Source organism: Sphaeramia orbicularis, chromosome 1, assembly GCF_902148855.1.
Source record: "Sphaeramia orbicularis chromosome 1, fSphaOr1.1, whole genome shotgun sequence".
In the NCBI taxonomy this organism is placed as follows: domain Eukaryota; kingdom Metazoa; phylum Chordata; class Actinopteri; order Kurtiformes; family Apogonidae; genus Sphaeramia; species Sphaeramia orbicularis.
This window is the reverse complement of record NC_043957.1, coordinates 4,506,912-4,530,318: the sequence shown is the minus strand read 5'-3', so window position 1 is coordinate 4,530,318 and position 23,407 is coordinate 4,506,912. Positions and strand designations below refer to the sequence as shown.

The 23,407-nt window shown below is 37.0% G+C and overlaps 1 protein-coding gene across 1 annotated transcript in view; it reads left to right on the top strand.

The window, feature by feature from the left end:
- The window catches only part of vegfc (vascular endothelial growth factor c), a 158,115-nt gene that overhangs the window by 94,827 nt on the left and 39,881 nt on the right, over nt 1-23,407 (top strand). Inside the window, exon 4 of the mRNA XM_030137724.1 lies at nt 22,010-22,149. Coding sequence (XP_029993584.1) covers nt 22,010-22,149 — 140 coding nt within the window. The remainder of the gene's footprint in view (nt 1-22,009; nt 22,150-23,407) is intronic.

The window sequence follows — 23,407 nt, the reverse complement described above, 5'->3', positions numbered from 1 at the left end:
ACTTCAAACAAAAAGTTAAGGATATTTCTTTTCTTTTTTGTTGTTGTTTTTTTTTTTTTTTTTTGTCATTTTTGCCATTTGTAAATAAAACGATGTCTGGTCATTAAAAAATGTGTTTCAATTCAATTCACACACACAAAAAAAAAGTAAAAAGCATTGTGCAAAAATCCCAACTGAAAAAAATAGCCCCTAAAATTTTAAATATCCATAACTTTTTGTTTGTAGTGTATGTTAAAATGTGAGAAAACATCAAATTAGCAGCATTTCATGTTTTTATTTCATAGTTTTCACACAGTATATCGGTAAATACACGTTCCATTGCTTTAAAAATTAAACGCACATTTTTGCAACTCCATGAAAAATAGCTTCATTAAAAAAAAATTAATCTCACTGTTTTTTAAATGTCTAAGGAGGATTAAAGAAAAAAAAACTTAATTAATGTCCTCATAATTCATGCATGAAAGGGTTAAAGAGTGTCTTTAAAAACGCAGATAAATACCAGTCTGTGTTTGAGACTGACCCTGTTCTTACGTTTCAGTCCATCTCGGTGAACATTTAACAGGTGTTTTCTTCATTTCCAGGTGGTGGTTGTTAATGAACTGGCTCATGCACTGTCTGATAGCTTATTGTTTGAGCTCAGCTGGTTTATTCATTTCCTATAAGCGTTCGTGTAATGAACTGACAGTCTGAGCTGATGCGTAACCCTTTGTCAAATGAACTGTTACAACTGATTTTAATCAAAGCAGGAAGTCCGAATCCATCCAGGAGCGAGTGCATGTAAAACCACATGCGTCAGTGGATGTCTGAGGCTGGAGTGATTTGTGCTTAGAGAATGCATCAGGCCTGTGCAAGTAAAATACAGGAAGGTACAGCGGGTTAAGGAGCTGTGACACAGACACGAGTTGAATCCAAGCTAATGCGGTCAGTCGTTTCCATGTACGCAGGGTGTGTGTGCAGGTCTTAGAAAGTATGGAATTTTGAAATGCTGCTTTCCAGACCTTGAAAAATCTGGAATTTTGCATGAAAGTCTTAATAAAGTATGGAAAAAAATGTTCTCTCAAAGTTGAATTTTAGAAAATGCGCAAAGGCACATAATCTGGTAAGATAAGAAATACATGAGGAAAAAAAATTAACCCTTTCATGCATAGGTCACTCCAGTGGACAGTTCTTCTCCAGCTGTTCTCTTGTATATTCATGGGTTTTGTTGTTTTAGTTCCATATCAGCCGACACAGTGAACACTGATGCACCATCCCATACACTGTAATTCAGACCATGACTGTAACTGTGCTGTTCTTGATAAACCAGATCTGTACTAACATGTTTGAGTGTAAATCAGTTGTTATTTATTAGACAAGAAGGTTTTTTTTTTTGCATATTATCTCCATGAAGTGAGTAATTACTAGCATTAGATTATGTTAAAATGTGAGAAGACATCAGATTAGCAGCATTAAAAATGTTTTTAATTCATTGTTTTCATATCACTTTCTGATATTGGGTTTTAAACACGTTTCTTTACTTCAAAAGTTAAATGCATGGATATTTTTGTAACTCCATAGAAAAAAAAAGACTCAATCACATTGTTTTTTTCATGGCTAAGGAGGAATAAAAACACTGAAGAAAAAAATTTTGACTAAGGTTCTCACAATTTATGCATGAAAGGGTTAAAAAAAAAACTTAATTTAATTTCACTAACTGGTTGGTGCTGGAAGGATTCTAGTGAAATTTGCTTGTGTGATTTTCATGTTTTGAAAAAGTTTTTGTTAGTCGGACATAATTTACAGTGAATTAATGCATTCATTCATTCGTACATTATTAAAAATGAAGTTTTCGACGACACATAACAGGTATAGTTTCAACCAAAAAAGTAGGTACGCAAGTATAAAAGTACATAAAGTCAAGGTCTTGGAGAAAAAAAATAGCTTTTTTTTTAATATATAATTCAAGTTTTTATTAGAGTTTTCATTTGGTACACGACATTCATACAATGTTCTTAATGTTAACAATGAGGGCTTCTATACATTCATGGAAAGTATCAAAAAATGCTACAAAGTGTGGAAGTTCACAGGAAAAAAAAAAAATAAATAAAATAGACAAATAAATAGGTAAATAAATAAATACATGAGGGAAGTAGTTTAGCTGTCATCCTGCTGACTAACAGTTCTGAAACAGAGTGGAAAAAGACAGGAATTTTTATTTGGATGAAGAGTGAGCACAATGTGTACAGGGGTGTAACGGTACAGAAAAACTCTGGTTCAGTATGTTTTCAGGACAGGGGTTTTCAGTCTGATACATTTTTGGTACAGTGAACAAGAAAAAATAAAGGAAGGTCCGCACAACCTGTGAGCTCCCAAACCGTTTATTCAGCTACATGACATTTGGGGCCGAGGCCCTTCATCAGACTGAGGACAGACAAACTTCCACAGGTGTTTTATATGCAGCATCGAATCACAACATGTGACCTGCGATAAATGTCATTTTGGAGTAACAGAAAAAAATCTTGTAGAACTTATCAAACATATGATCAATTATAAATGATCAAGAGTCAAACATTTCAAATGTCCACAAATACAAATTACACAGGTGTTTTCTATGCAGTGTCCGACCACAACAGCACGTGATATGCAATATACGTCATCTTAGAAGAGCAGAAAATAACTTATTAAACCTTATCATTAGGGCTGAAAGATATATCATTATCGTATCGATATCTAGATATGAACATTCAAGATATTAATATCGAAAAAGCAACGATATAAACGATATAGATTTCCCCCATGGTTGCCCTGCATGTACAGCTCTGGAAGTCACAACAAATTTCATGTATTTGTACTTTATGTTAATGTTGATGACTGGCAGTGAGTTCTTATAAATAAAACTGCACTTTCCACATTCTTTTGTATTATGATGTTTGTATTTTTCTGGAAAATGCTTGGTTTTCACCGAACCCGTAGTCATATCGTATCGTATCGATATCAAGATATCTGACATTAATATCGAGATATGAAATTTAGTCCGTATTGTTCAGCCCTACTTGTCATACATACAATCGATCATAAATTGTCAAATGTTTAGAATATCTACAAATACAAATAATTTTTAGTGATCAGACTGCTTTGCACTCATATTTATAAACAGGTATTAATCAAATTTCTACAGGTCCATGTAATTATAGTGTCCATCTGAATGTGGTGACCAAGGTTATTATCGTTAACAAAAACTAACGAAATGACGAAAACTAGAATTGTAAAAACATTTTCGTTAACTGAAACAAATAAAAACTATAATTAAAAGAAAAAAAACAATAACTAACTGAAACTGTATTGTGTGCTTACAAAACTAACTAAAACATATAAAAATTATGGATAAAATTCCCTTAGTTTTCGTCTTTTGTGAATGTTGGATTGATACAAAAGCAATTTATTTCCCTCAAGCAGTTTTAGCTGATGGTACCATATATTCGGTCCGTCACTTCTCGTTACTTGTGGTTTCCAGTCGTCTTCTGGTCCCCACTCTACCTGGAAACATGGAGACTAAAGTTGGGCTAAAGCAGCAGAGTCCTGTACTATTATATATAATATATGTAATATTTGAATATGACGGTGAGGAAGATAAAAGATATTAAAAAAAATAAACTAAAACTAAGCATTTAGAAAACAAAAACTAATAAAAACTAGCAAACCTGCTCTGAAAACTAATCAAAACTAACTGAATTAGAGAAAAAAAAAGTCAAAACTAAATAAAACTAAACTATAATGAAAAATCCAAAACTATTAGAACCTTGGTGGTGACAAACACTGCAGCATGTGTGCACAGTTCTTATTGACAAAAATACAAGAACAGATTTACAAAAATGGATTTACAAGAGCAAAAACAAAAGCAAAGAAAAACTATATTGGGCAACGTACAGTGAACAAGACCAGTGTGTGTGTGTGTGTGTGTGTGTGTGTGGTGGGGGACTGTTGGGGGGGGGTGCACTCCATAACTACCAAAAATTGAACGTGAAACTTAACATGCTTTGAACGCCCGACCCAGCTTCTGTGCCTGTGTTATACTCTCTGTTGTCATGTTTAACCCCCTCACCCCCCCACCTTATCGCCGCCCCAGCCTCATGAAGTGAATGAAGTGTGAGGGGTTTTTGCAGCGGTGCAGAGAATTCAGCAGCGGCACTGATGCAGAATGTACAGAGGAGAAACCCTGCACCCTGCTCATACTGTGTGTATTCTGCTTCAAGGTTCCCGTGGAGACTTACAGCATGTTTGTGTTTGTAGCATGGCTCATTCAGTCACCGTCATACAAGTATGAAGACACTGCACAAGACTGTAGTACTCACAGCTTTTAATACCTTTAACCCTTTCATGCACGATTTATGAGAACCTTAATCAAGATTTTTTTTTTCCTGAGTGTTTTTATTCCTCTTTATGTAATGGGACTAGTACAAAGGCTGAACCCAAATGCAAGACCAGAACACAGATGACCAATTGAGAGTGTTTATTAAACACAATCACAGTAGGAAAAACACAGCACAAAATAGTTAACACGTCTGTGAAGGCGTGCGATACTGGACTCTTCATCCGGGCTGTGAGCGGGGAATATGGATGGTCAGCACGGCTGAGCCGGAGGATTCCAGTCAACACCCCGACTAGGGCAAAACAGAGGATAGTCAAAAAACAAGCCAGGTCATACACAGGAGGGCAATTCAGGAGGCAACGGGACATCACGGTCAAGGTCCAGGCGAGGGTCGAAACACAAGGTAACACGTTGGAGGCTGAGGTAATCAGGGAATAGGCAGAATAAGAAGTCGATGTACGAACCAGGTCAGAACCAGACGAGCAGGCAGACAAGGAACAGGCAGAATCGGTGGTCGGAAGGCAAAACGGGTCAAGAACGGGCAGACAGACTGACAGGTATCCAAAAACGCTGGTAAGTGAGCACACAAAGGTAGAACACAAACTGGCAAAGGAACAGGGGAAAACACAGGGTTTAAATACACAAGAGGGAGGGAAGACAATTGGACACAGGTGGAGATAATCAGGGAGGAGTCAGGTAATCAGGAGCAGGTGAAACAATCAAGGAGGGGAAGTAAAGACACCAGACATGACACAAGAGGGAAACTTAACAAAATAAAACAGGAAATGACAGACAAAACAGAAAAGACAGACACAGTCTGGGAGCAGACATGACACTTTTGGCATGAAAAAAAACAAAAAACAGAAAACAATGCGATTTAATTTTTTTCATCTACCTATTTTTCATGGAGTTACAAAAATGTCCACTCAGCTGGACACCATGTGTTAAATTTTAAAGGCAAAGAAACATGCATTTACTGATATACTGTGTGAAAACTATTAAATAAAAACAGTTTAATGCTGCTAATTTGATGTTTTCTCACATTTTATCATACTCTAATACTAGTTATTACTTACTTTATTGAAATAATATGTGAAAAAACAAACCTTTTTGTTTAAAAATGCAATAAATAAATAAATAAATAAATAATTCCTGTTAATTACAATCTAATAACAGTTTGCTTTTTTTTTTGCACTCAAACATGTTACTGCAGATCAGGATTATCTAGAACAGTCAAGTTACAGTAATGGTATGAATGTCATGAGATGATGGGATGGTGCATAAGTGTCCACTGTGTTGGCTGATATGGAACTAAAACAACAAAACCCATGATTATACAAGAGAACAGCTGGAGAAGAACTGTCCACTGGAGGGACCACTGTGCATGAAAGGGTTAAACACCTTAAAACAGATCAGCAGCATCATGTATTAGTGACACAACTCTTAATACGGCTCCCAGCACGCAGGCTGCCCAGCTCCAACCCAGAGGTAAATTATTATAAAAGGCTTATTATATTATAATAATATATGTAGTACAGTTTTTCCCAATTACTAAAACACAAAAGCCAATTCTCTAAACCAAATGACCAGTCCTATAAACACATTTAATAAAAGTAGCCCCCATTTGCCAAAACCATAAACACATTTCACATGAAGACACAATTCCCCAAACACATCCTCCTTTCTTCATAAATCTAAACACATTTTGTCTTGCTAAAACACAAGTTGCAAAAAAACTCTGCTTAAATTCTCAAATTAAAGCTCATGTGATGCAAAATACTTGCCAGTCAGCAAAATTTGAACACAATGAACACACCTGGCTTCATTCATTAAACACAACGACTCATAATTGAAGACACTTGTTGCAAATGATGTGATTCCACCGATAAAAGCCAGTTCAGAGTGAAGAGTTTACTGAAGGTTCAACCAAACACAATGGACAGAGGCAGAGGAAGAGGAGTGCAACGACGTGATGCTGCATAATATGTGTGTGTGTGGGATAAACACTGTAAATAAACAAGAAAAGCACTCGGAGAGCGCAGACCTCCGCCAAGACAGCTCTAACCCCCCCCCATGTTTGTTTGTTTGTTTGTTTGTTTGTTAGCAAGATAACTCAAAAAGTTATGGACAGATTTTCATGAAATTTTCAGGAAACGTTGATACTGGCACAAGGAAGAAATTGTTAAATTTTGGTGGTGATCAGGGGTCGGGGGGGTGGGGGCACTGATCAGCCTTGGCAGAGGTCTGCTCTGTCCAAGTGCTTTTCTAGAAAAGACAGCGCAGACCTCCACGCTACATGTATTCATCTGGTACACCTCTGTCGGAAGCATGGCTGCCAATTCACGCCTACGGCCCCTCCGACCCCCACCAAACATTCATACACATTCAGACACCAGTGTGAGTGGCACTGGAGGCAAGGAGGGTGAAGTGTCTTGCCCAAGGACACAACTAGGGATTCAAGAGCAGGATTCGAACCGCCAACCCTTCGCCAACCCAGTTATTGGACGACCCACTCTACCACCTGAGCCACGGCAGCCCCATTGATCTGTCACTGAAGAAAAATGGACCAGTGATCCAACAATATGATTAAAACCTCTGGTAACCACCGAGTGCATAGAACAAATCTGATGAACAGAGCTCATCTACTGCTTCTGTCATCATTTTTGTAAATTGTAGAGACTTTGTGGACACCCTGTATTTCTTTGAATTCAACTGAAAAATCTTTAACCCTTTCATGCATACTGGTCACTCCAGTGGACAGTTATTCTACAGCTGTTCTATTGTTTATTCATGGGTTTTGTTGTTTTAGTTCCATATCAGGACTCTTATGCATCATCCAAAACACTGCAATTCATACAATTACTGTAACTTTGCTGTTCTTGATAAACCTGATCTGCACTAACATGTTTTAGTGTAAATCAATTGCTAATTGTTATTAGACTGTAATTAACAAACTATTTTTATTATTTTATTTTATTGTTTTTTGTTTGTTTGCATATCCTCCTGCGACCCAGCAATGCGTTTTGTCGTCTGTAGGGGACAAAACTTTAACAGTTTTACTTTAAAAATGCTGTCCATTACAACGGACATTCCATAAAAAAAAAAAAATCAATCAATAAATAAAAATAGTTTTAAAAATGTATCTGAAAAAACTGTTGCATTATGCAGTTTCCAATCAAGACAAATTTTTAATGTAAAAAAGCTAAAACTGTCCATTTCCTGGGTCTCAGGAGGATTTTATCTCCATGAAACGAGTAATAACTAATATTAGAGCGTGATCAAATGTGAGAAAACAGTAGCAATTTAGCAATTAGTGGCGTTAAAAATGCTTTTATTTTATAGTTTTCACACAGTATAACACTTTCTGATGATGATTTTTAAATAGATGTTTTTGTAACTCCATGAAAAATATGTTCATAAAAAAAAAAAAAAAAAAAAAAAAAAAAAATCAATTGCATTGTTTTTTTCATGCCTAAAGAGGAACAAAAACACTCAAGAAAAAAATATTGACTAAGGTTCTCATAATTTGTGCATGAAAGGGTTAAAGGTCCCGTATTTTGCTATTTTTCAGTCACGTCATATAGGTCTCAGAAGCCCAAAAACATAGTATTTAAGTTTGTTCGCCCCAAAATCATCCTTTTTTCGGAGTTTCAGCGATCGAAAAAGTCCCTCTCACCGGCCCTCCTCAGAACAGGCTGTTTCTGGGCCTGCTTCCGGGTATGCAAATGAACGCATCTGTCCACGCCCACTCCCCCTCCCCTCTCTGGGAGAGGACGCGGCTTACGCTAGCGGTACTACGCGCTAATGTTGACGGTGAAGCCATCATACACATGTCTCAGACAGAACGTCTTTCCAAACACTGGCTTTCTTTGCCTTGAGGCGTGACTGAGCCCCGACGGAAAACGGCGGTGTTGTGTCGGGTTCGTGGACCTGACACGGAAAGACGCCTGCCGCCACTAATGCAGGCAGCTGCTAACAAGCTTGATGCTAACTGTACTGATGCCAACCACAAAAGGCCCGTGTTCACAGTAGTTCTGTTCAATGTCTCTGGATATTATCAGCTCTTGCATGTTAACGGGGACGCAAACGTTAGCAGCAGTAACTGAGCTATGTTAGCTGCCATGCTAACATTAGACGTACACATCAACACCCACCAGCTTATCCGTAATGTAGGGTTATGCAGTAAAGATACAAAAAAATGAGAAGAACTTACATCTCCCACACTTGTACTTGGGTCATGAAGCGTTGGTACTGCGTCCTTCTTGATTCGGAGTCTTTGTGCTAAGCCGCAGCTGTATGGGCCCATGTTAAAAAAAACCACTCGTCCGTGAAATGCCGGGGACACACATACAAGCGTTTGGGAATGTTGTTTGGTACATGACCATCACAGACAGAATCCAGACACTTTTTACGGAGAGGCTCGGAAGTGGGGAGCAAAAATAAACTATGGTGTTGGTGTGTGCAGCCAACAACACCACAACTTGCGTGTCTCGCCTTCACCATGTTTGTTGTCCAAGAGGTACTTTGCCAGGGCGGGGCTCGCTTTGCCAGGGTGGGGGCACAGTCAGGGGGAGGAGTTAAATCCGCTTATGTCGTCATAAGCGGACCCAACTCAAACTCGCTCGTTTGAGCAGGCATTTTGACAAACTGTGGTGTAGCAAGGCAGGAGGAAACAGACAGTTTTCAAATTCCAACCTCATAATGAGGCCACTGCAACACACACTACTGTAAGAAAACTGTCACAAAGTGAGATTTGCATAATACGGGACCTTTAACGTACGCAAAGGGCAATTTGATTTGCAACAGAAGTGAACATATCTCACATATCACCAAAACAATCAATCTCACATAGTACAATAAATACAGTAAATACAGTAAATAAATAAGTCATCATAGTTAACGGTGCATCGTTCCCAGCAGGCTGGTTTACTGGCTGTTTAAAAACTTTTAAATGTCTCAGTATGAGGAAGTTTTCCTTTTGGAGACTTCAGAGCTGCTGTTATGATGTTATGATGTTTGACAGTCTGGCTGAGGTTTCAGAGGATGTTTACACTGCTGTTTGTTTGCTGCACATGAAGCTGAAACTGTTGAATCAACCCAGAAATGTCAGGTAGCAGACTCCCAGGTTAAAAAAAAAAAAAAAAAAAACGATGTCAAAAGGCAGCCTTGTTTGCAGTTCTTTGCTCGTGTCAGTTGGACAGTGGTGTTGGATTGTTCTTGGACCGCACATTGAGGAAACTTCATGAGGCGTGTTACCTTTTGATTGGGGGGGAAAAAAAAAAAAAAAAAAAGAGGCCAAGGTTAAAGCTAAGAGGCTTTTGCCTGGCAGCAGCAGCACAGGCTCTGGGTGCTGAGCCTCCGTCTTTTTTGAGGTTTCACAACACATTCTTTCACTCTGCAGTTTTTCCTTAACTGATGTTTTTGGCTGCAGTCTCAGACTACCGGCCACAGTTTGGAGATTTACATAGATTTCACAGTACGTCATTGAAATTACAGTGAGATAGGTATTCTACTACTCATCTGAGGTCTGACTTCTGACTTTTTGAGTGTGTTTTTTTGTCTTAAATGGTCATATGAAAAGGGCTGGAGTTGGCAGTTTCTTCTAACAGCGTTCTTGAGGTTAACGTTTTGTCACCCTCGAAGTTACACCGGGCTGATTGGCTTTGGCAGAGCTTTGACACAGCTGGCAAACATTTAGAGGTTTCACTACTCCAAAGGAGGTGCAGGTAATAGAAGTGGAGCTAAACTGTACAACTGACTGTTCATTGACTTTAAGCGTCTTTAAGTGTTTATGTCTGTCTGCTGGTTCTTGGCTGAAGGACTCAAACACCTGTGCTGTCATGGATTTTCCTTCTGCAGATGTTCATGTATACATTATAGTCATTTAGGGCTAATATTTTGTGCTTTTGCCATTTTTGATTTGCTGCATATTTTTTGCATTTCTACTAGTGGGACCTCCAAGGAGTTTTTTTTTTTTCCTTCCCCAAGGAGCCAGATATCTTAATCACTACTGCAAAGTTGCCAAAAATGTGAATTTCTTCACATTGCATCACAAAACACTGAGGTTTTACTCTTGCAAAATGACAGAATGACAAAAGTGGACTATTGTATTTGGCTCAAATGTCCAGTGTTCGTTTTCTGGGGGGTGAAATGTAAATGTGTTTTACTGATAGGAAAGTTAAAGCTGGTGAAAGTGATTCATTATTGCTATTTGAAAATTGCACTGCAAATGTGATAAAACATCTGTGAAAGGCAGGAATGAAGTCTATTCTCAACATTTACCTTTGGTTTCTCACTGACAAAAGCAACAGGATCAGTTTGAGGAACAAGTAAAAGTTGCCAGAACAAAAACTAATTCTCATGCATTATTACTTATATACTCATGTAATATTCCTACATTGTTCATTATTGGATATTGCACCTCATTTGTATCTTAATTAAATACAATAAAAATTAAAAAATAATTTAATTGAAAAAATAAGTTAATAAAAATGTACACAGTTCACATACATTCTAGTTGCATAAATACATATAAATTAATAACTATGATATTAGTGGCTTTTCCATTGGACATCTGTGCAAAACTTTACCGATATTTACTAAATGTTGAAAAAACAGAAGCGTGTAATGTTGATTTTTACATTAAATCACAAATGCGATGATTTGTTTATTTATTATTGCGAGATGACATGAGAAGTCATTCCATAAACATGACGACAAATGTACATATCATTTTGATTTACAGATTTATTCATTATTGTTATATATTACCCCTCTATCTCGTACTAAATCAAAATATGATTCCGTTTCCTGGTGTGCCCACACATACTGCGCCATGTTTCTTTTAAAACTCTTCTTCTTCGCATATTGTAACATTTGTCAACATCCTTTTTTTTTTTTTTTTTTTTATTCACCTGACTCTAGTTACAGAAAAATTTCTTTCTATTGCAGTGTTGTCTGAAACACCATTTGCGCTACACCCAAAAAACCACCTCTTGCCAGTGCAAAAACTTTTAATTGGAAAACGAGAGTTTTCGCGAAATTGTTGTTTTTCCATTAGGTAAATTTTTCTGTGCAAGTTATAGTCGCGCAATGTGAGGGTCAATGGAAAAGTAACTACTATAAGCATGGATAAATAATAATTATCAATAATAACACTGGTCAACAACAAATTTATTGTTTAAGTTTTTTGAGCTGATTTAGGATAATTTTGGTGCTGAATCCAAAAATCACATTCATTTTGCTCAATCAGGTCAACTTTCTGAACTATGCTACATATTGGCTTTTGAACATTTTTGCTTACATTTATGGGCATTTTCACATCATATGATACAAAATTCTTTCATATTTCTTGCAATAAACGAGTTCTGAAGATTTGACTTTTGCCAATTTATGATTAATGTTTTTTTTTAATATTACAGGTGAATGAAATGGTTTCGACTAGAAGATCTTGGAAAAATAAGCCTGACGTATTCTGCTACATCTGCGGTGAATACACCATTGTACCTAACAGGAATCAAGTCACAAGTTTCATAAAGTGTGCTTACCAATCTTATTTTGGTATTAATTATTATATTTTGTGAGAAGATCAAATTTTTCAAAATCAAATTAGCGAAAAAACCTGACCTGATTGAGAAAAACAGATGTCATTTTTGGATTTAGCGGTGCAAAATGGTCCGAATTCAGTTGAAAAAACCGAGACAACTTGCAAAAAACACTTTTTTGTAACCCAGTGTAATCAGTGTCAGTTACTGAATTATATTCCCTTTGATGCTCTGAAGTATATCCATCCATCCATCCATCCATCCATCTACAAATAGTTTTTTCTGCATCACAGTGTAACATGAAACTGAACTTTAAAATGACATAAAATGGTATTTAAACTAAACCTGTGTCACATGCTTGTTGGATCATCATCATTAATGAGTCCTGCTGGTTCACCAACATGTAACCAGAATATGATGATCCTGGGGAACCAGCTACACCAGTATCAAACCATCAATAAACATCACAGTTCAGCACAGGCCAACAGGGTTTCTAGGCTGGTCGACGCCTTTGTTTCAGCAGGATACATGTTCTGAATGTTGAATAACCTTGTGTCTTCTCTTGTCGTCGTCCTTTTGCACTAATAGAGAAAGAAACACTAGGAACTTGTTTGATTTTTAGGATCAGTCCACTGATTTTTTTTACGTCACAGCAGAGTGTTGGTTTTCAGCCTCTGTCCAGTAGTGTATGTGTCAAGAAAATGAAGTAGATTTTTTTTTTAGAGCCTTCGCAGCTAAAACATAAGCAGAAAAGTATTAAATGTGTGGTGCTGAACTTTTGAAGGGGTCGGCGTGTTCTGGAGGTTTTTCTGTTTCTGTGTGTTGCGAGGCTGTTGCCATGGCGAGCTCTCCATCAGGTCAAACAGACTGAGGTCAGCTTTAATGATATTCTCATTAGGATGAGAGGGAGGCAGACAGTTTAAGCTGGTTAAGAGCCTTCAATAGGAGTCATTGAGACTAATTAGTTTCCATTCTCACCGTTCAACTGCGCTCGTTCAAGCCCCGTTGGACTAAATGAAGTGGTTCTGAGGGCTTTTGTTCCGTTTCTTCTGTAAGTGTCCTTATTGCTGCCGTGTGAAAACCCAAGCCCAGCTCCTCGTTACTCGTTTTGTTTTTGAAGTGGGAATCCTTCACATTCTTGCTCATTAAAGGTGTCATTCACTGCTTCATTTCTCATTTCAAAAGTGGTTTTTATGCTCGAACATCCCTGTTTGGGCGGCTTGTTTGTAGTGGTGTTTTGGTGATCTATGCTGCTTTTGGGTAAAAATACTGTTTATACAATGGTCTTATTTAACCATAAAGACCCAGCACTACTTTTATGTCAGTTACCAAATGACATTTTCTCTATATCTATCCTTTCTTAGGTGATGATGAAATTCTTTATTCAGTCATGACATAATAACCAGTGTCAACAACAGCACTTCAAACATTACAAACATTACTAATAGGTTATGACTGAAAAGGCCCAGGCAGAAGCAAAATGCTTCTATTAATAATGCCTGTCCTACAGAACAAATTCAGCTACCCAGCATCCAATATAGGAAAAAGAAAAAAAAAACAAAAAAAAAACAATGTCTCCAAGCAAACACACAAGCAAAACATAAAAAGGTGAAAATAAACCAGAGAAACAGACAACTTAACCACCAAATTAATGGTAGATGATGTAATGTAGACTCAAAAACAAATAATTTACCTATTACTTGTTAGAGCTTAACAATTGTATCCTTCAAAAATTGCTTTACGTACCATTTTTTTTAAATATCAAAAATGGGCGACACATTCTTAAATCTATGCTGGACTCATTCCATAGTTGAACTCCAACAACACATACAGGGTGGGGAAGCAAAATGTACAATATTTTGAGGCAGGGATTGAAAGACAGTGTATGACCAATTAGTTTATCGAAAGTCATGAGAATTTATTTGCCACAAGAAAATGTCCATAATAGAAAATGTTTTTATTCTATGTGTCCTCCTTCTTTCTCAATAACTGCCTTCACACGCTTCCTGAAACTTGCGCAAGTGTTCTTCAAATATTGGGGTGACAACTTCTCCCATTCTTCTTTAACAGTATCTTCCAGACTTTGTCGTAATAGTTTTGCTCATAGTCATTCTCTTCTTTCCATTAGAAACAGTCTTTATGGACACTCCAACTATTTCTGAAATCTCCTTTGGTGTGACGAGTGCATTCAGCAAATCACACACTCTTTGACGTTTGCTTTCCTGATTACTCATATGGGCAAAAGTTTGTGAAAAGGTATGGATAATAGTGTTAGGTATGATTATGACATCAATATATGTTTAGGTTCAAAACAATTGACGTAGTGCCTGCTGAGAAAAAACAACTAAATGTTCATTGTAAATTTTGCTTCCCCACCCTGTATGTATACACATCTTTTTGTCTCTTTTTTAGCTTTTTGTTCAACAAAATTACAAACATCTCTCAAATCATATTTAGACTCGTGTTGAGAAGAACCTTTGTACACAGACAGGGAGTCACTTTAATTTGGCTTTATACATTATTTGCATTATTTTATAGTAAACCAAATCATTAAATTTCATAATATGGGATTTCATAAACAATTCATTTGTATGTTCATCGTAACCGGCCTCATTAATAATACGTTTTTGTAGGAGGACTCTAGTATTTACAGTTGTTTTATATGTCCAGCCCCACACTCACGCAATTTCTTCAAAAATCTTCTGTGACTTTTATATGTAGCTACCTTGGGACAATGTCTATAATCACATTTTTGAGATGTTTTTATTTTTGAATGTTTGAAATGTTGAAAATTTGCCTTTACTTATAATGGTCCATATTTTGACGGCTTATAAAATGGAACTGGTTAGAGATATCGATATAGTTACTACTGAGCACTGATAGGAAGTCATATATCAACTTTCATTTCAGCCCATGACCTTTGACTTTGAATGACCTTGAAGGGTCAAATTAAAGGTCACCATTATCTACATTTCAACAATCTTCTCTGAAACCGGTCGGTGATATAGGTGATTTACCACCATTTATTTGGGTGCTTCAATGAAACTGGTCCTAAAAACAGAACATAGGAGCTAAAATTTAAACCAGATGTAGACTAATGTTAGGAAGCAAATTTGGAAGCACTTTGGGTCTATTTAAAAAAAAAAAAAAAAAAAAAAAAAAAACAGAGATAAAAGAGAAACTATTTTTCAGATAAAACACACTTTTGTATCATTTCTATACAAAACTCTGCCTTTAACACGGTTAAAAGGACAGGAAAATTATGCACTACTATTTTATTTTTAATCTCTTTTTGTTCTCTCAAAGGTACATTTTGGGAATCTAACTAATTATGCTGTCAGGCTCTGTGCCTGTGTGACTCTCGGCTCCTCCCTCTTGGTTGTGGATCTGTGCCTGTGTGACTCTTTGCTCCTCCCTTGTGGTCATGGTCTGTGCCTGTGTGACCCTCAGCTCCTTCTTTGTCATAATCATTATCATCATCAGACTCACCTGCTGGCGCTGTGTGGCTGCAGCCAATTACTATTGGCCTATTTAAGGATTAGGTTTGCAGCCATGCAGCGCTGGTCCATTTCTCCTCATTCCTTTCCATAGCCCGGACAGTTATCCATATTCATCCACGGACTCTGACCCAGGTGTTGTATGTTTTGGACTCTGTTTCTGATTTAGCTTTTGTGTTTGGTTTTCGTTGCGTTGTTTTTTCATATTTTGTTAAATAAACTTTTTTTTTTTTTTTTTCCCTTCAGTACCGAGCATTTGAGTCTTTTCTTTTCCCCCTTGTGACATATGCAAGGCAGAGTGTTTCACAAACATGACCGCTGGTGAAAAATCACTCATGATTTATTTGTGTTTAAATGTTCAGGTTCTGCATGTAACATGAGGGGACACGATGGGTTACATACAAAACCTGGAATGAGACTGAGATTCATGAAAAACCCACATGTGTGGATTAGAAAAACCACTAGGATCCTCAAATTTAACACCGTGTCTTTATTTATAGTCTGTATAAGACCATTTCAAACCATGTTTTCAGATCTAACACACTGACATCTTGGTAGATTTTCATGTCCATATTTGGATTCTATTTTTGGCCCCAATATTTTATAAAAAATCCATTAATTTTGGGATGGCTCAGAGAAAGAGTAGAATTTTTGGGGCATTTATCTGAGGTCATCATTAGGTCCATCCAACAATATGTCTAAATTTCTTTTTTATTATTGGGTTTAAAAAGGTACCAAAATAAACCCAGTTTCATAGAAGCACCCATTTATAATAGTGTCCTCTGTACTTTGCATTTTATCAGTATAAATGTGTGTGGAGATAAAACAAATATCAAACATAATTCAGTTTAAAAAAAAGATATAACGAATTGATTCTTGAGAGGTCCAGTATTTAATAATGACAATGAGGCTTGTTTGTTTATGAATGATGTTGTACTGATAAATCTGCTGGAATTATTGATTTGTTGAGTCCGTTTGTATGACTGGACTGACATGAACATACTGTTGTGTATAATTCAGTTACTGCATTATGGATTGTTGTGGTTCGATGCTAAAATTAGGGAAATAGTATAGGCTGGTTGTTGTATAAAGTTAATGATAAAGGTGTAAAAGCACTGAGGGGTAGGATTAAATCAGTTCATACTTCTTCCTACTCCTTTTCGACCATGCAAAATTCAGACTTGTATGTGCTTGGAGATAAATTCTGTCCATTTAAATGTTATTTTGTTTATGTCTTAATTTGCTTTTTGTCTTATTTTCTTTGCATGTTCGAAATAAATTTAGAAAAAAAAAAAAAAAATCAGGTATGTTCCTGTATTTAATTCACTGATCGTGTAGATGTTCCTAAAAGCTCAGATGAAAGTTGAAGGTTATTTCAAAAACAGAGAAAAGTGCAGAAAAAGTGACTTTTTCAGTAAAATATAGTATATGAGTAACTGAACATAAACCAAGCATCTCCATCCACTGTCATCGATCCAACTCCATGGGTTTTACTGGTGAATCAATGTTGTAGAAGATGACGGTGTTTCCACGGTAACTACGGAGCCTCTGAACATCCAAATGGGTCATATCTGATGACCATGAAAGATGACAAACTGTATTTTTGACCAATTATTGACATGTAATGATAGGATTAGTGGATCAACAGGTATTAACCCTTTCATGTGTACTGGTCACTACAGTGGACACTTATTCTACAGCTGTTCTCTTGTATATTAATGGATTTTGTTGTTTTTTTGTTTGTTTTTTTTTACACATATCTTTATTAAAGTTTTAAGACATTACATATCGTTTCTGACATGAATTGGTAACATTGTGTAGATCTCCCCTGAGTATAATAGTTATAGTTTTCACGCAATTATCAGTAAATGCATGTTTCTTCGCTTCAAAAATTATAAATAAATGCATGGTGTCCAGCTGAGTGGACATTTTTGCAACTTCATGAAAAATAGGTTCCTAAGAATTTTATTATTATTATTACTATGTTTTTTTAAATGTATTTTTTTTTTTAAACTTTTTTTTCTTTATTTATTTTTCATAAGAACATTTTCAATCGCACTGTTTTTTTCATGCTTAAAGAGGTATAAAAACACTCAGGAAAAAAATCTTGATTAAGGTTCTCATGATTCGTGCATGAAAGGGTTAAACAGTTTAGATCAGTAGATGCTTTTATTTAATTCGTGGATGTTTGGGTCTTTATGGGTTAAGTTTTCTTCTCACGCACCCATTCAGTCAGACTTACAGTGACAGCACAGTGATATCATACCACTTTCAGGATTACCAAGGATGATTTGGATGGAAATTTGGCAGCGACAGACCACAAGAAGTGAAAACAAAAGGACTCTAACGCACACCAACTTCATAAGGTGGTAATTGTTAGAGTTTTTTGTCACTGGATTTGTAGCCTCTGTAGTGGTGATTGTTGGATTTCCATGGCCGTGGGCTCTACGTGATGTGAATCTAATCATCTGCCCGAGGTCTTTGTGGACCCCTTTGTGGAGGTCTGGGTCTAGACACAGCTGAACATACTATAGAGACATGGACCTGGTCTATGTGGGACTCTGCTGCTGTTGGCAACCGAGTATTTATGAAGCATTAGCTGTAGGAACTTCAAGTTGTTTATGGTGACTTCTTTTGTTTGCTTGTCCTATAGTGGCCAATATTAATTAATCAGGGTTAATTAATCCTTTCATGCATATTGGTCACTACATTGGACGGCTATTCTACAGCTGTTCTCTTGTATATTCATGGATTTTTTATTTTATTTTATTTTATTTTATTTTTATTTTTTTTACACATATCTTTATTAAAGTTTTAAGATACTACATATCTTTTCTGACATGAATCGGTAACATTATGTAGCTCTCTCCTGAGCATAAACCCCCAGAATCATAAGCCCGCCCCATAGTTTTCACACAATTTATCAGTAAATACGTGTTTCTGTGCGTCAAAAATTAAACGTGTGGTGTCCAGCTGAGTGAACATTTTTGCAACTTCATGAAAAATAGGTTCATAAGATTTTTTTTTTTCATTATTATTTTTTTAATGCAGTTTTTATTTTTAAATTTTTAAAATAATTTTTATTTTATTTATTTATTTATTTATTTATTTTTCCGAAGAAAATTTTCAATCGCATCGTTTTTTTTCATGCCTAAAGAGGAATAAAAACACTCAGAAAAAAAATTTGATTAAGGTTTTCATAATTCGTGCATGAAAGGGTTAAATGCCAATACCACAAGCAGGCTGTAGAAAACACAACATTAAACCATTTTTACCTCCGCCAAGGAGGTTATGTTTTTGCCAGGGTTTGTTTGTTTGTCTGTCCGTTAGTGTGCAACATAACTCAAAAAGTTATGGACAGATTTTGATGAAATGTTCAGGGTTTGTTGGAAATGGGATAAGGAAGAAATGATTAAATTTTGGGGGTGATCCGGAAGAAATCCTGGATTCTGGATCACTTTGAAATTTTCGTTAACATTGTGGTAAATGGGGCCAAAATTTTCGTTTCCCAATATCTTGCTTAATTATTGACCAAAACTCATGAAATTTAACTCAGGAATTGACAATGGGGTCCTCTATCACATTTCAAAGGCTGATCCGGATCTGATCCAGAAGGCGGATTTTATCTCAATTTATATAAAAAATGGGGGTGCCCTTACTTTTTGGCCTACTGTGCCTTTAATATTAAAGGTAGAAATTTCTGACAAGCACCATCGTGTAGCTCAGTCAGTTCCGCATCGGGAGTATGCCACCGGATTTCATGTAGCTTTAATACTTAAGGAGCTAGATCCAGAAGAAAACCGCCATTATGAGAAATGTGATTTTCGTGAATAACTACTGAACTAATAAGGATATAATTATGAATCCAGTTGCTAATGGTATGTTTTCATGGTCAAGGAATCTTAAAATATAGGTCAAATAAATATGGGACTAATATTTATGGTGGAAATCACAATATGGGGGAATTGTGCAAATCTCATGCAATTTGACTCAGGGATTTACAATGGGGTGTTCTATCAAATGACAAAGACTGATCCGGATCTTTCAAAAAGTTATGGACAGATTTGGATGAAAATTTCGGGAAATATTGATACCGGCACAAGGAACAAATGATTAAATTTTGGTGGTGATGGGGGGGGGGGGGGCACTGATCTGCCTTGGCGGAGGTCTGCGCTCTCAGAGTGCTTTTCTAGTTGTTCCAAATCTAAACATTTTAACCTTTCTTCTGGCTGACAAGTGATGGTTTGTCGGAAGATTTTTTATTAGCGCACCATCCGATAGGCCTTGAGCTATTGCGAAGGTGCAGTGTCTGTTGCCGTCGTCATCTTCGTTAGCAATTTCTTCAAAAATCTTCTGCGACTTTTATATGTAGCTACCTTGGGACAATGTCTATAATGTTTGTTCACATTTTTGAGATGTTTTTATTTTTGAATGTTTGAAATACTGAAAATTTGCCTTTACTTATAATGGTCCATATTTTGACGGCTTATAAAATGGAACTGGTTAGAGATATCAATGTAGTTACTATTGAGCACTGATGGGAAGTCATATATCAACTTTCATTTCGGCCCATGACCTTTGACTTTGAGTGACCTTGAGGGGTCAAATTAAAGGTCACCAATATCTACATTTCAACAATCTTCTCTGAAACCGGTCGAATTCATTTAAAATTAGATATGTATCTTCTTTGGGACCATGTCTACAAAGTTTGGTCACAGTTTTGAGAAATTTATATCTTTAGCAAACTTTTCAAATATTGAATAGTTGCCCTTACTTATAATGGACCATATTTTAATGGCTCATAACATGGAAATGGTTACAGATATCAGTATAGTTGTTATTATTGATCACTGATGAGTTCTCCTCCAGTGAAAGTACCACCCACTTCTATTGGGACATTGATCTCCTGCATCCAGACCACAGGACTGGAACATAGAGACGAACCTGACAACCTCACAAATTCACTTTGGTATTGATTCTTGACAGAACCTGCTGGTGAGCTTTTTATTCATTTCTAAGACTCTCTTGTTTAGCCCTAAAAAAAATTATATTAATATTCATCTACATGAAAATATAATAAATCAGGACAATGGATGTTTTTTTCAACTTTTGCTCAAAGTTTAGACCCTAATGTTAATAAAAGTACATCAAAAGTGTATTTTAGCGCAAACTTTAATGTTCAAACGTGATTTTTAATCTTTGTGGGGTGAAATATATGCTATTAAAAATCTCTCTTAAAACTATAATTTCAAGAAAAAAATGATAACTAACTGAAACTGTATTGTGTGCTTACAAAACTAACTAAAACGGATAAAAATTATGTTTAAAATTCACTTAGTTTTCGTCTTTGTCAATGTTAATATAGGACAGAACAGGTGAAAATTTCGCCTCAGATCAGTGGTATAACAGAGGTATAGAAGTCGGGAGGCCAACGGTGAAAATATGGAAAGTTTCAGTTTCGTTTTCACGTAAGTGACGACGTGTGTGGATCACATCCCCACCTACATTACCCCTCCAACCTGCTCTAGGGAACATATCCATGGTACTGTCCATGTGTTTGTGTCTGTGCTCAGTCAGAGCTGCCGTAACCTGACCCCAAAATTAAGTGTCCAGGGTAACCCACTGATCTGCGCCTCACTAATTTCTTTGAATAGGATGGAGAGGAAGATAAAATATATGAAAAAACTGAAACTAATACAAAAACTAAACTAAAACTAAGCATTCAGAAAAAACAACTAATAAAAACTAGCAAACCTGCTCTAAAAAGTTATTAAAACTAACTGAATTAGAGAACAAAAAGTCAAAACTATATAAAACTAAACTATAATTAAAAGTCTAAAACTATTACAACCTTGCCACAGACTAATGAAAGTGGGTTTAGATAAATATGAGCCCTTTAAAACCTCTTTAGTCCTATAAGCCCGCCCGCAGCCCGAAAAAATTCTATTAATATTCATCTACTATAAAAAATATAATAAATCAGGACAATGGATGTTTTTTTCAACTTTTGTTCAAAGTTTAGACCCTAATGTTAATAAAAGTACATCAAAAGTGTATTTTAGTGCAAACTTTAATGTTCAAACATGAGTTTTAATCTTTGTGGGATGAAATATACGCTATTAAAAATCTCCGACACAAACAATTAATTTATGCATATCATCGTCAGTCCAGCCGAAAAAAAACAGGCGAGGATAAAAAATTCTAATTTCTCTTTTAGTTTGTTCCAGTTTACTCAGGCATAGTAATAGATACAATATTTTAGACAATGGGAATAGATTCTGTGAGGTCTGTAAATGTCCACAGACACCAAGAACATCCATATGAACCTTATTATTGTGAAGGAATTCTTCATTTACTTTGGGAATGTCTGTTTAGGCGTTTTTCCCCTGAAAATAACCATATTTTCAGGGTTAAACAGGTTAAACAATCAGCCAAAAAAGTCACGGTGTATGACTTCAACCATGGTTTCCTCACCTCGTAAAATGTAGGTGAGTTATATCGGAAAATGGAGGCAAAAGGAGAAACACTCAGATGTTACCATGGCTGTGTTTATGTCTGTTGTTGGTTCTATCATGTGCACCTCCATCACCACTCCTCATTCTTGTTTTGCGTCTCTGCAGCTGTTTGAGATCACCGTGCCCATCACGCAGGGCACCAAACCGGTCACCATCAGCGTGGCCAACCACACCCAGTGCAGCTGTCTGTCCAAACTGGACGTCTACAAACAGGTCCACAGCATCATCCGAAGAGCACTGCCAGAGTGAGTACCAACACGGCCCACAACACACAAACACACCATCTACACCAGTGTTACCGGGTCAAAACCGGCAGCAGGACACCGACACTGTGCAGACGAATATTCTCATTGTGGTTCTTACACAGCTAATAGAACCACAATGCATAACAGTTTGACATGGTTAACTGTAAAATCTAGATTGAAATATTCTTTATTATCATTTATTTGTAATATTATAGGAACACAAACTCCAGAAATTATTTACAGAAAACTGTCATTTTTTGCTGATCAACATAATTATTGTACAAGACAAACCAGTGAAACACAGTGTGCTCTGCTTTTATGCAGAACAAACCAGTTACAGCAAACTGTTTTTTATGGGGCCATGGTTGCATGGAATGTGTATTTTTTGCATTTCACAAATTCATCCTAGGGGCCTAGTTGTACCCTTTGGTGGGCTGGTTTTTGCCTGTGGGCCCTATGTTCAATACGTGTGACTAGGGATGGGAATCGAGAACCGGTTCTTTTTGAGAACCGGTTCCCAGTAGCTCGATTCCTTGGAATCGTTTGCCTGCCTGCTTAACGATTCTGCTTATCGATTCCACCTTCGTTGTGCATGCGCGATGATGTCACACGTACGCTGCATTGTTTTGGTCAGAACGTAGACAACATGGCGTTGAGGCAGAAACGGTCCAAACAGACCACACCAGGTCTAAACAGACCACACCAGGTCCAAACAGACCACACCAGGTCCAAACAGACCACACCAGGTCTAAACAGACCACACCAGGTCTAAACAGACCACACCAGGTCCAAACAGACCACACCAGGTCTAAACAGACCACACCAGGTCTAAACAGACCACACCAGGTCCAAACAGACCACACCAGGTCTAAACAGACCACACCAGGTCTAAACAGACCACACCAGGTCCAAACAGACCACACCAGGTCTAAACAGACCACACCAGGTCCAAACAGACCACACCAGGTCTAAACAGACCACACCAGGTCCAAACAGACCACACCAGGTCTAAACAGACCACACCAGGTCTAAACAGACCACACCAGGTCTAAACAGACCACACCAGGTCCAAACAGACCACACCAGGTCTAAACAGACCACACCAGGTCTAAACAGACCACACCAGGTCCAAACAGACCACACCAGGTCTAAACAGACCACACCAGGTCCAAACAGACCACACCAGGTCTAAACAGACCACACCAGGTCCAAACAGACCACACCAGGTCTAAACAGACCACACCAGGTCTAAACAGAC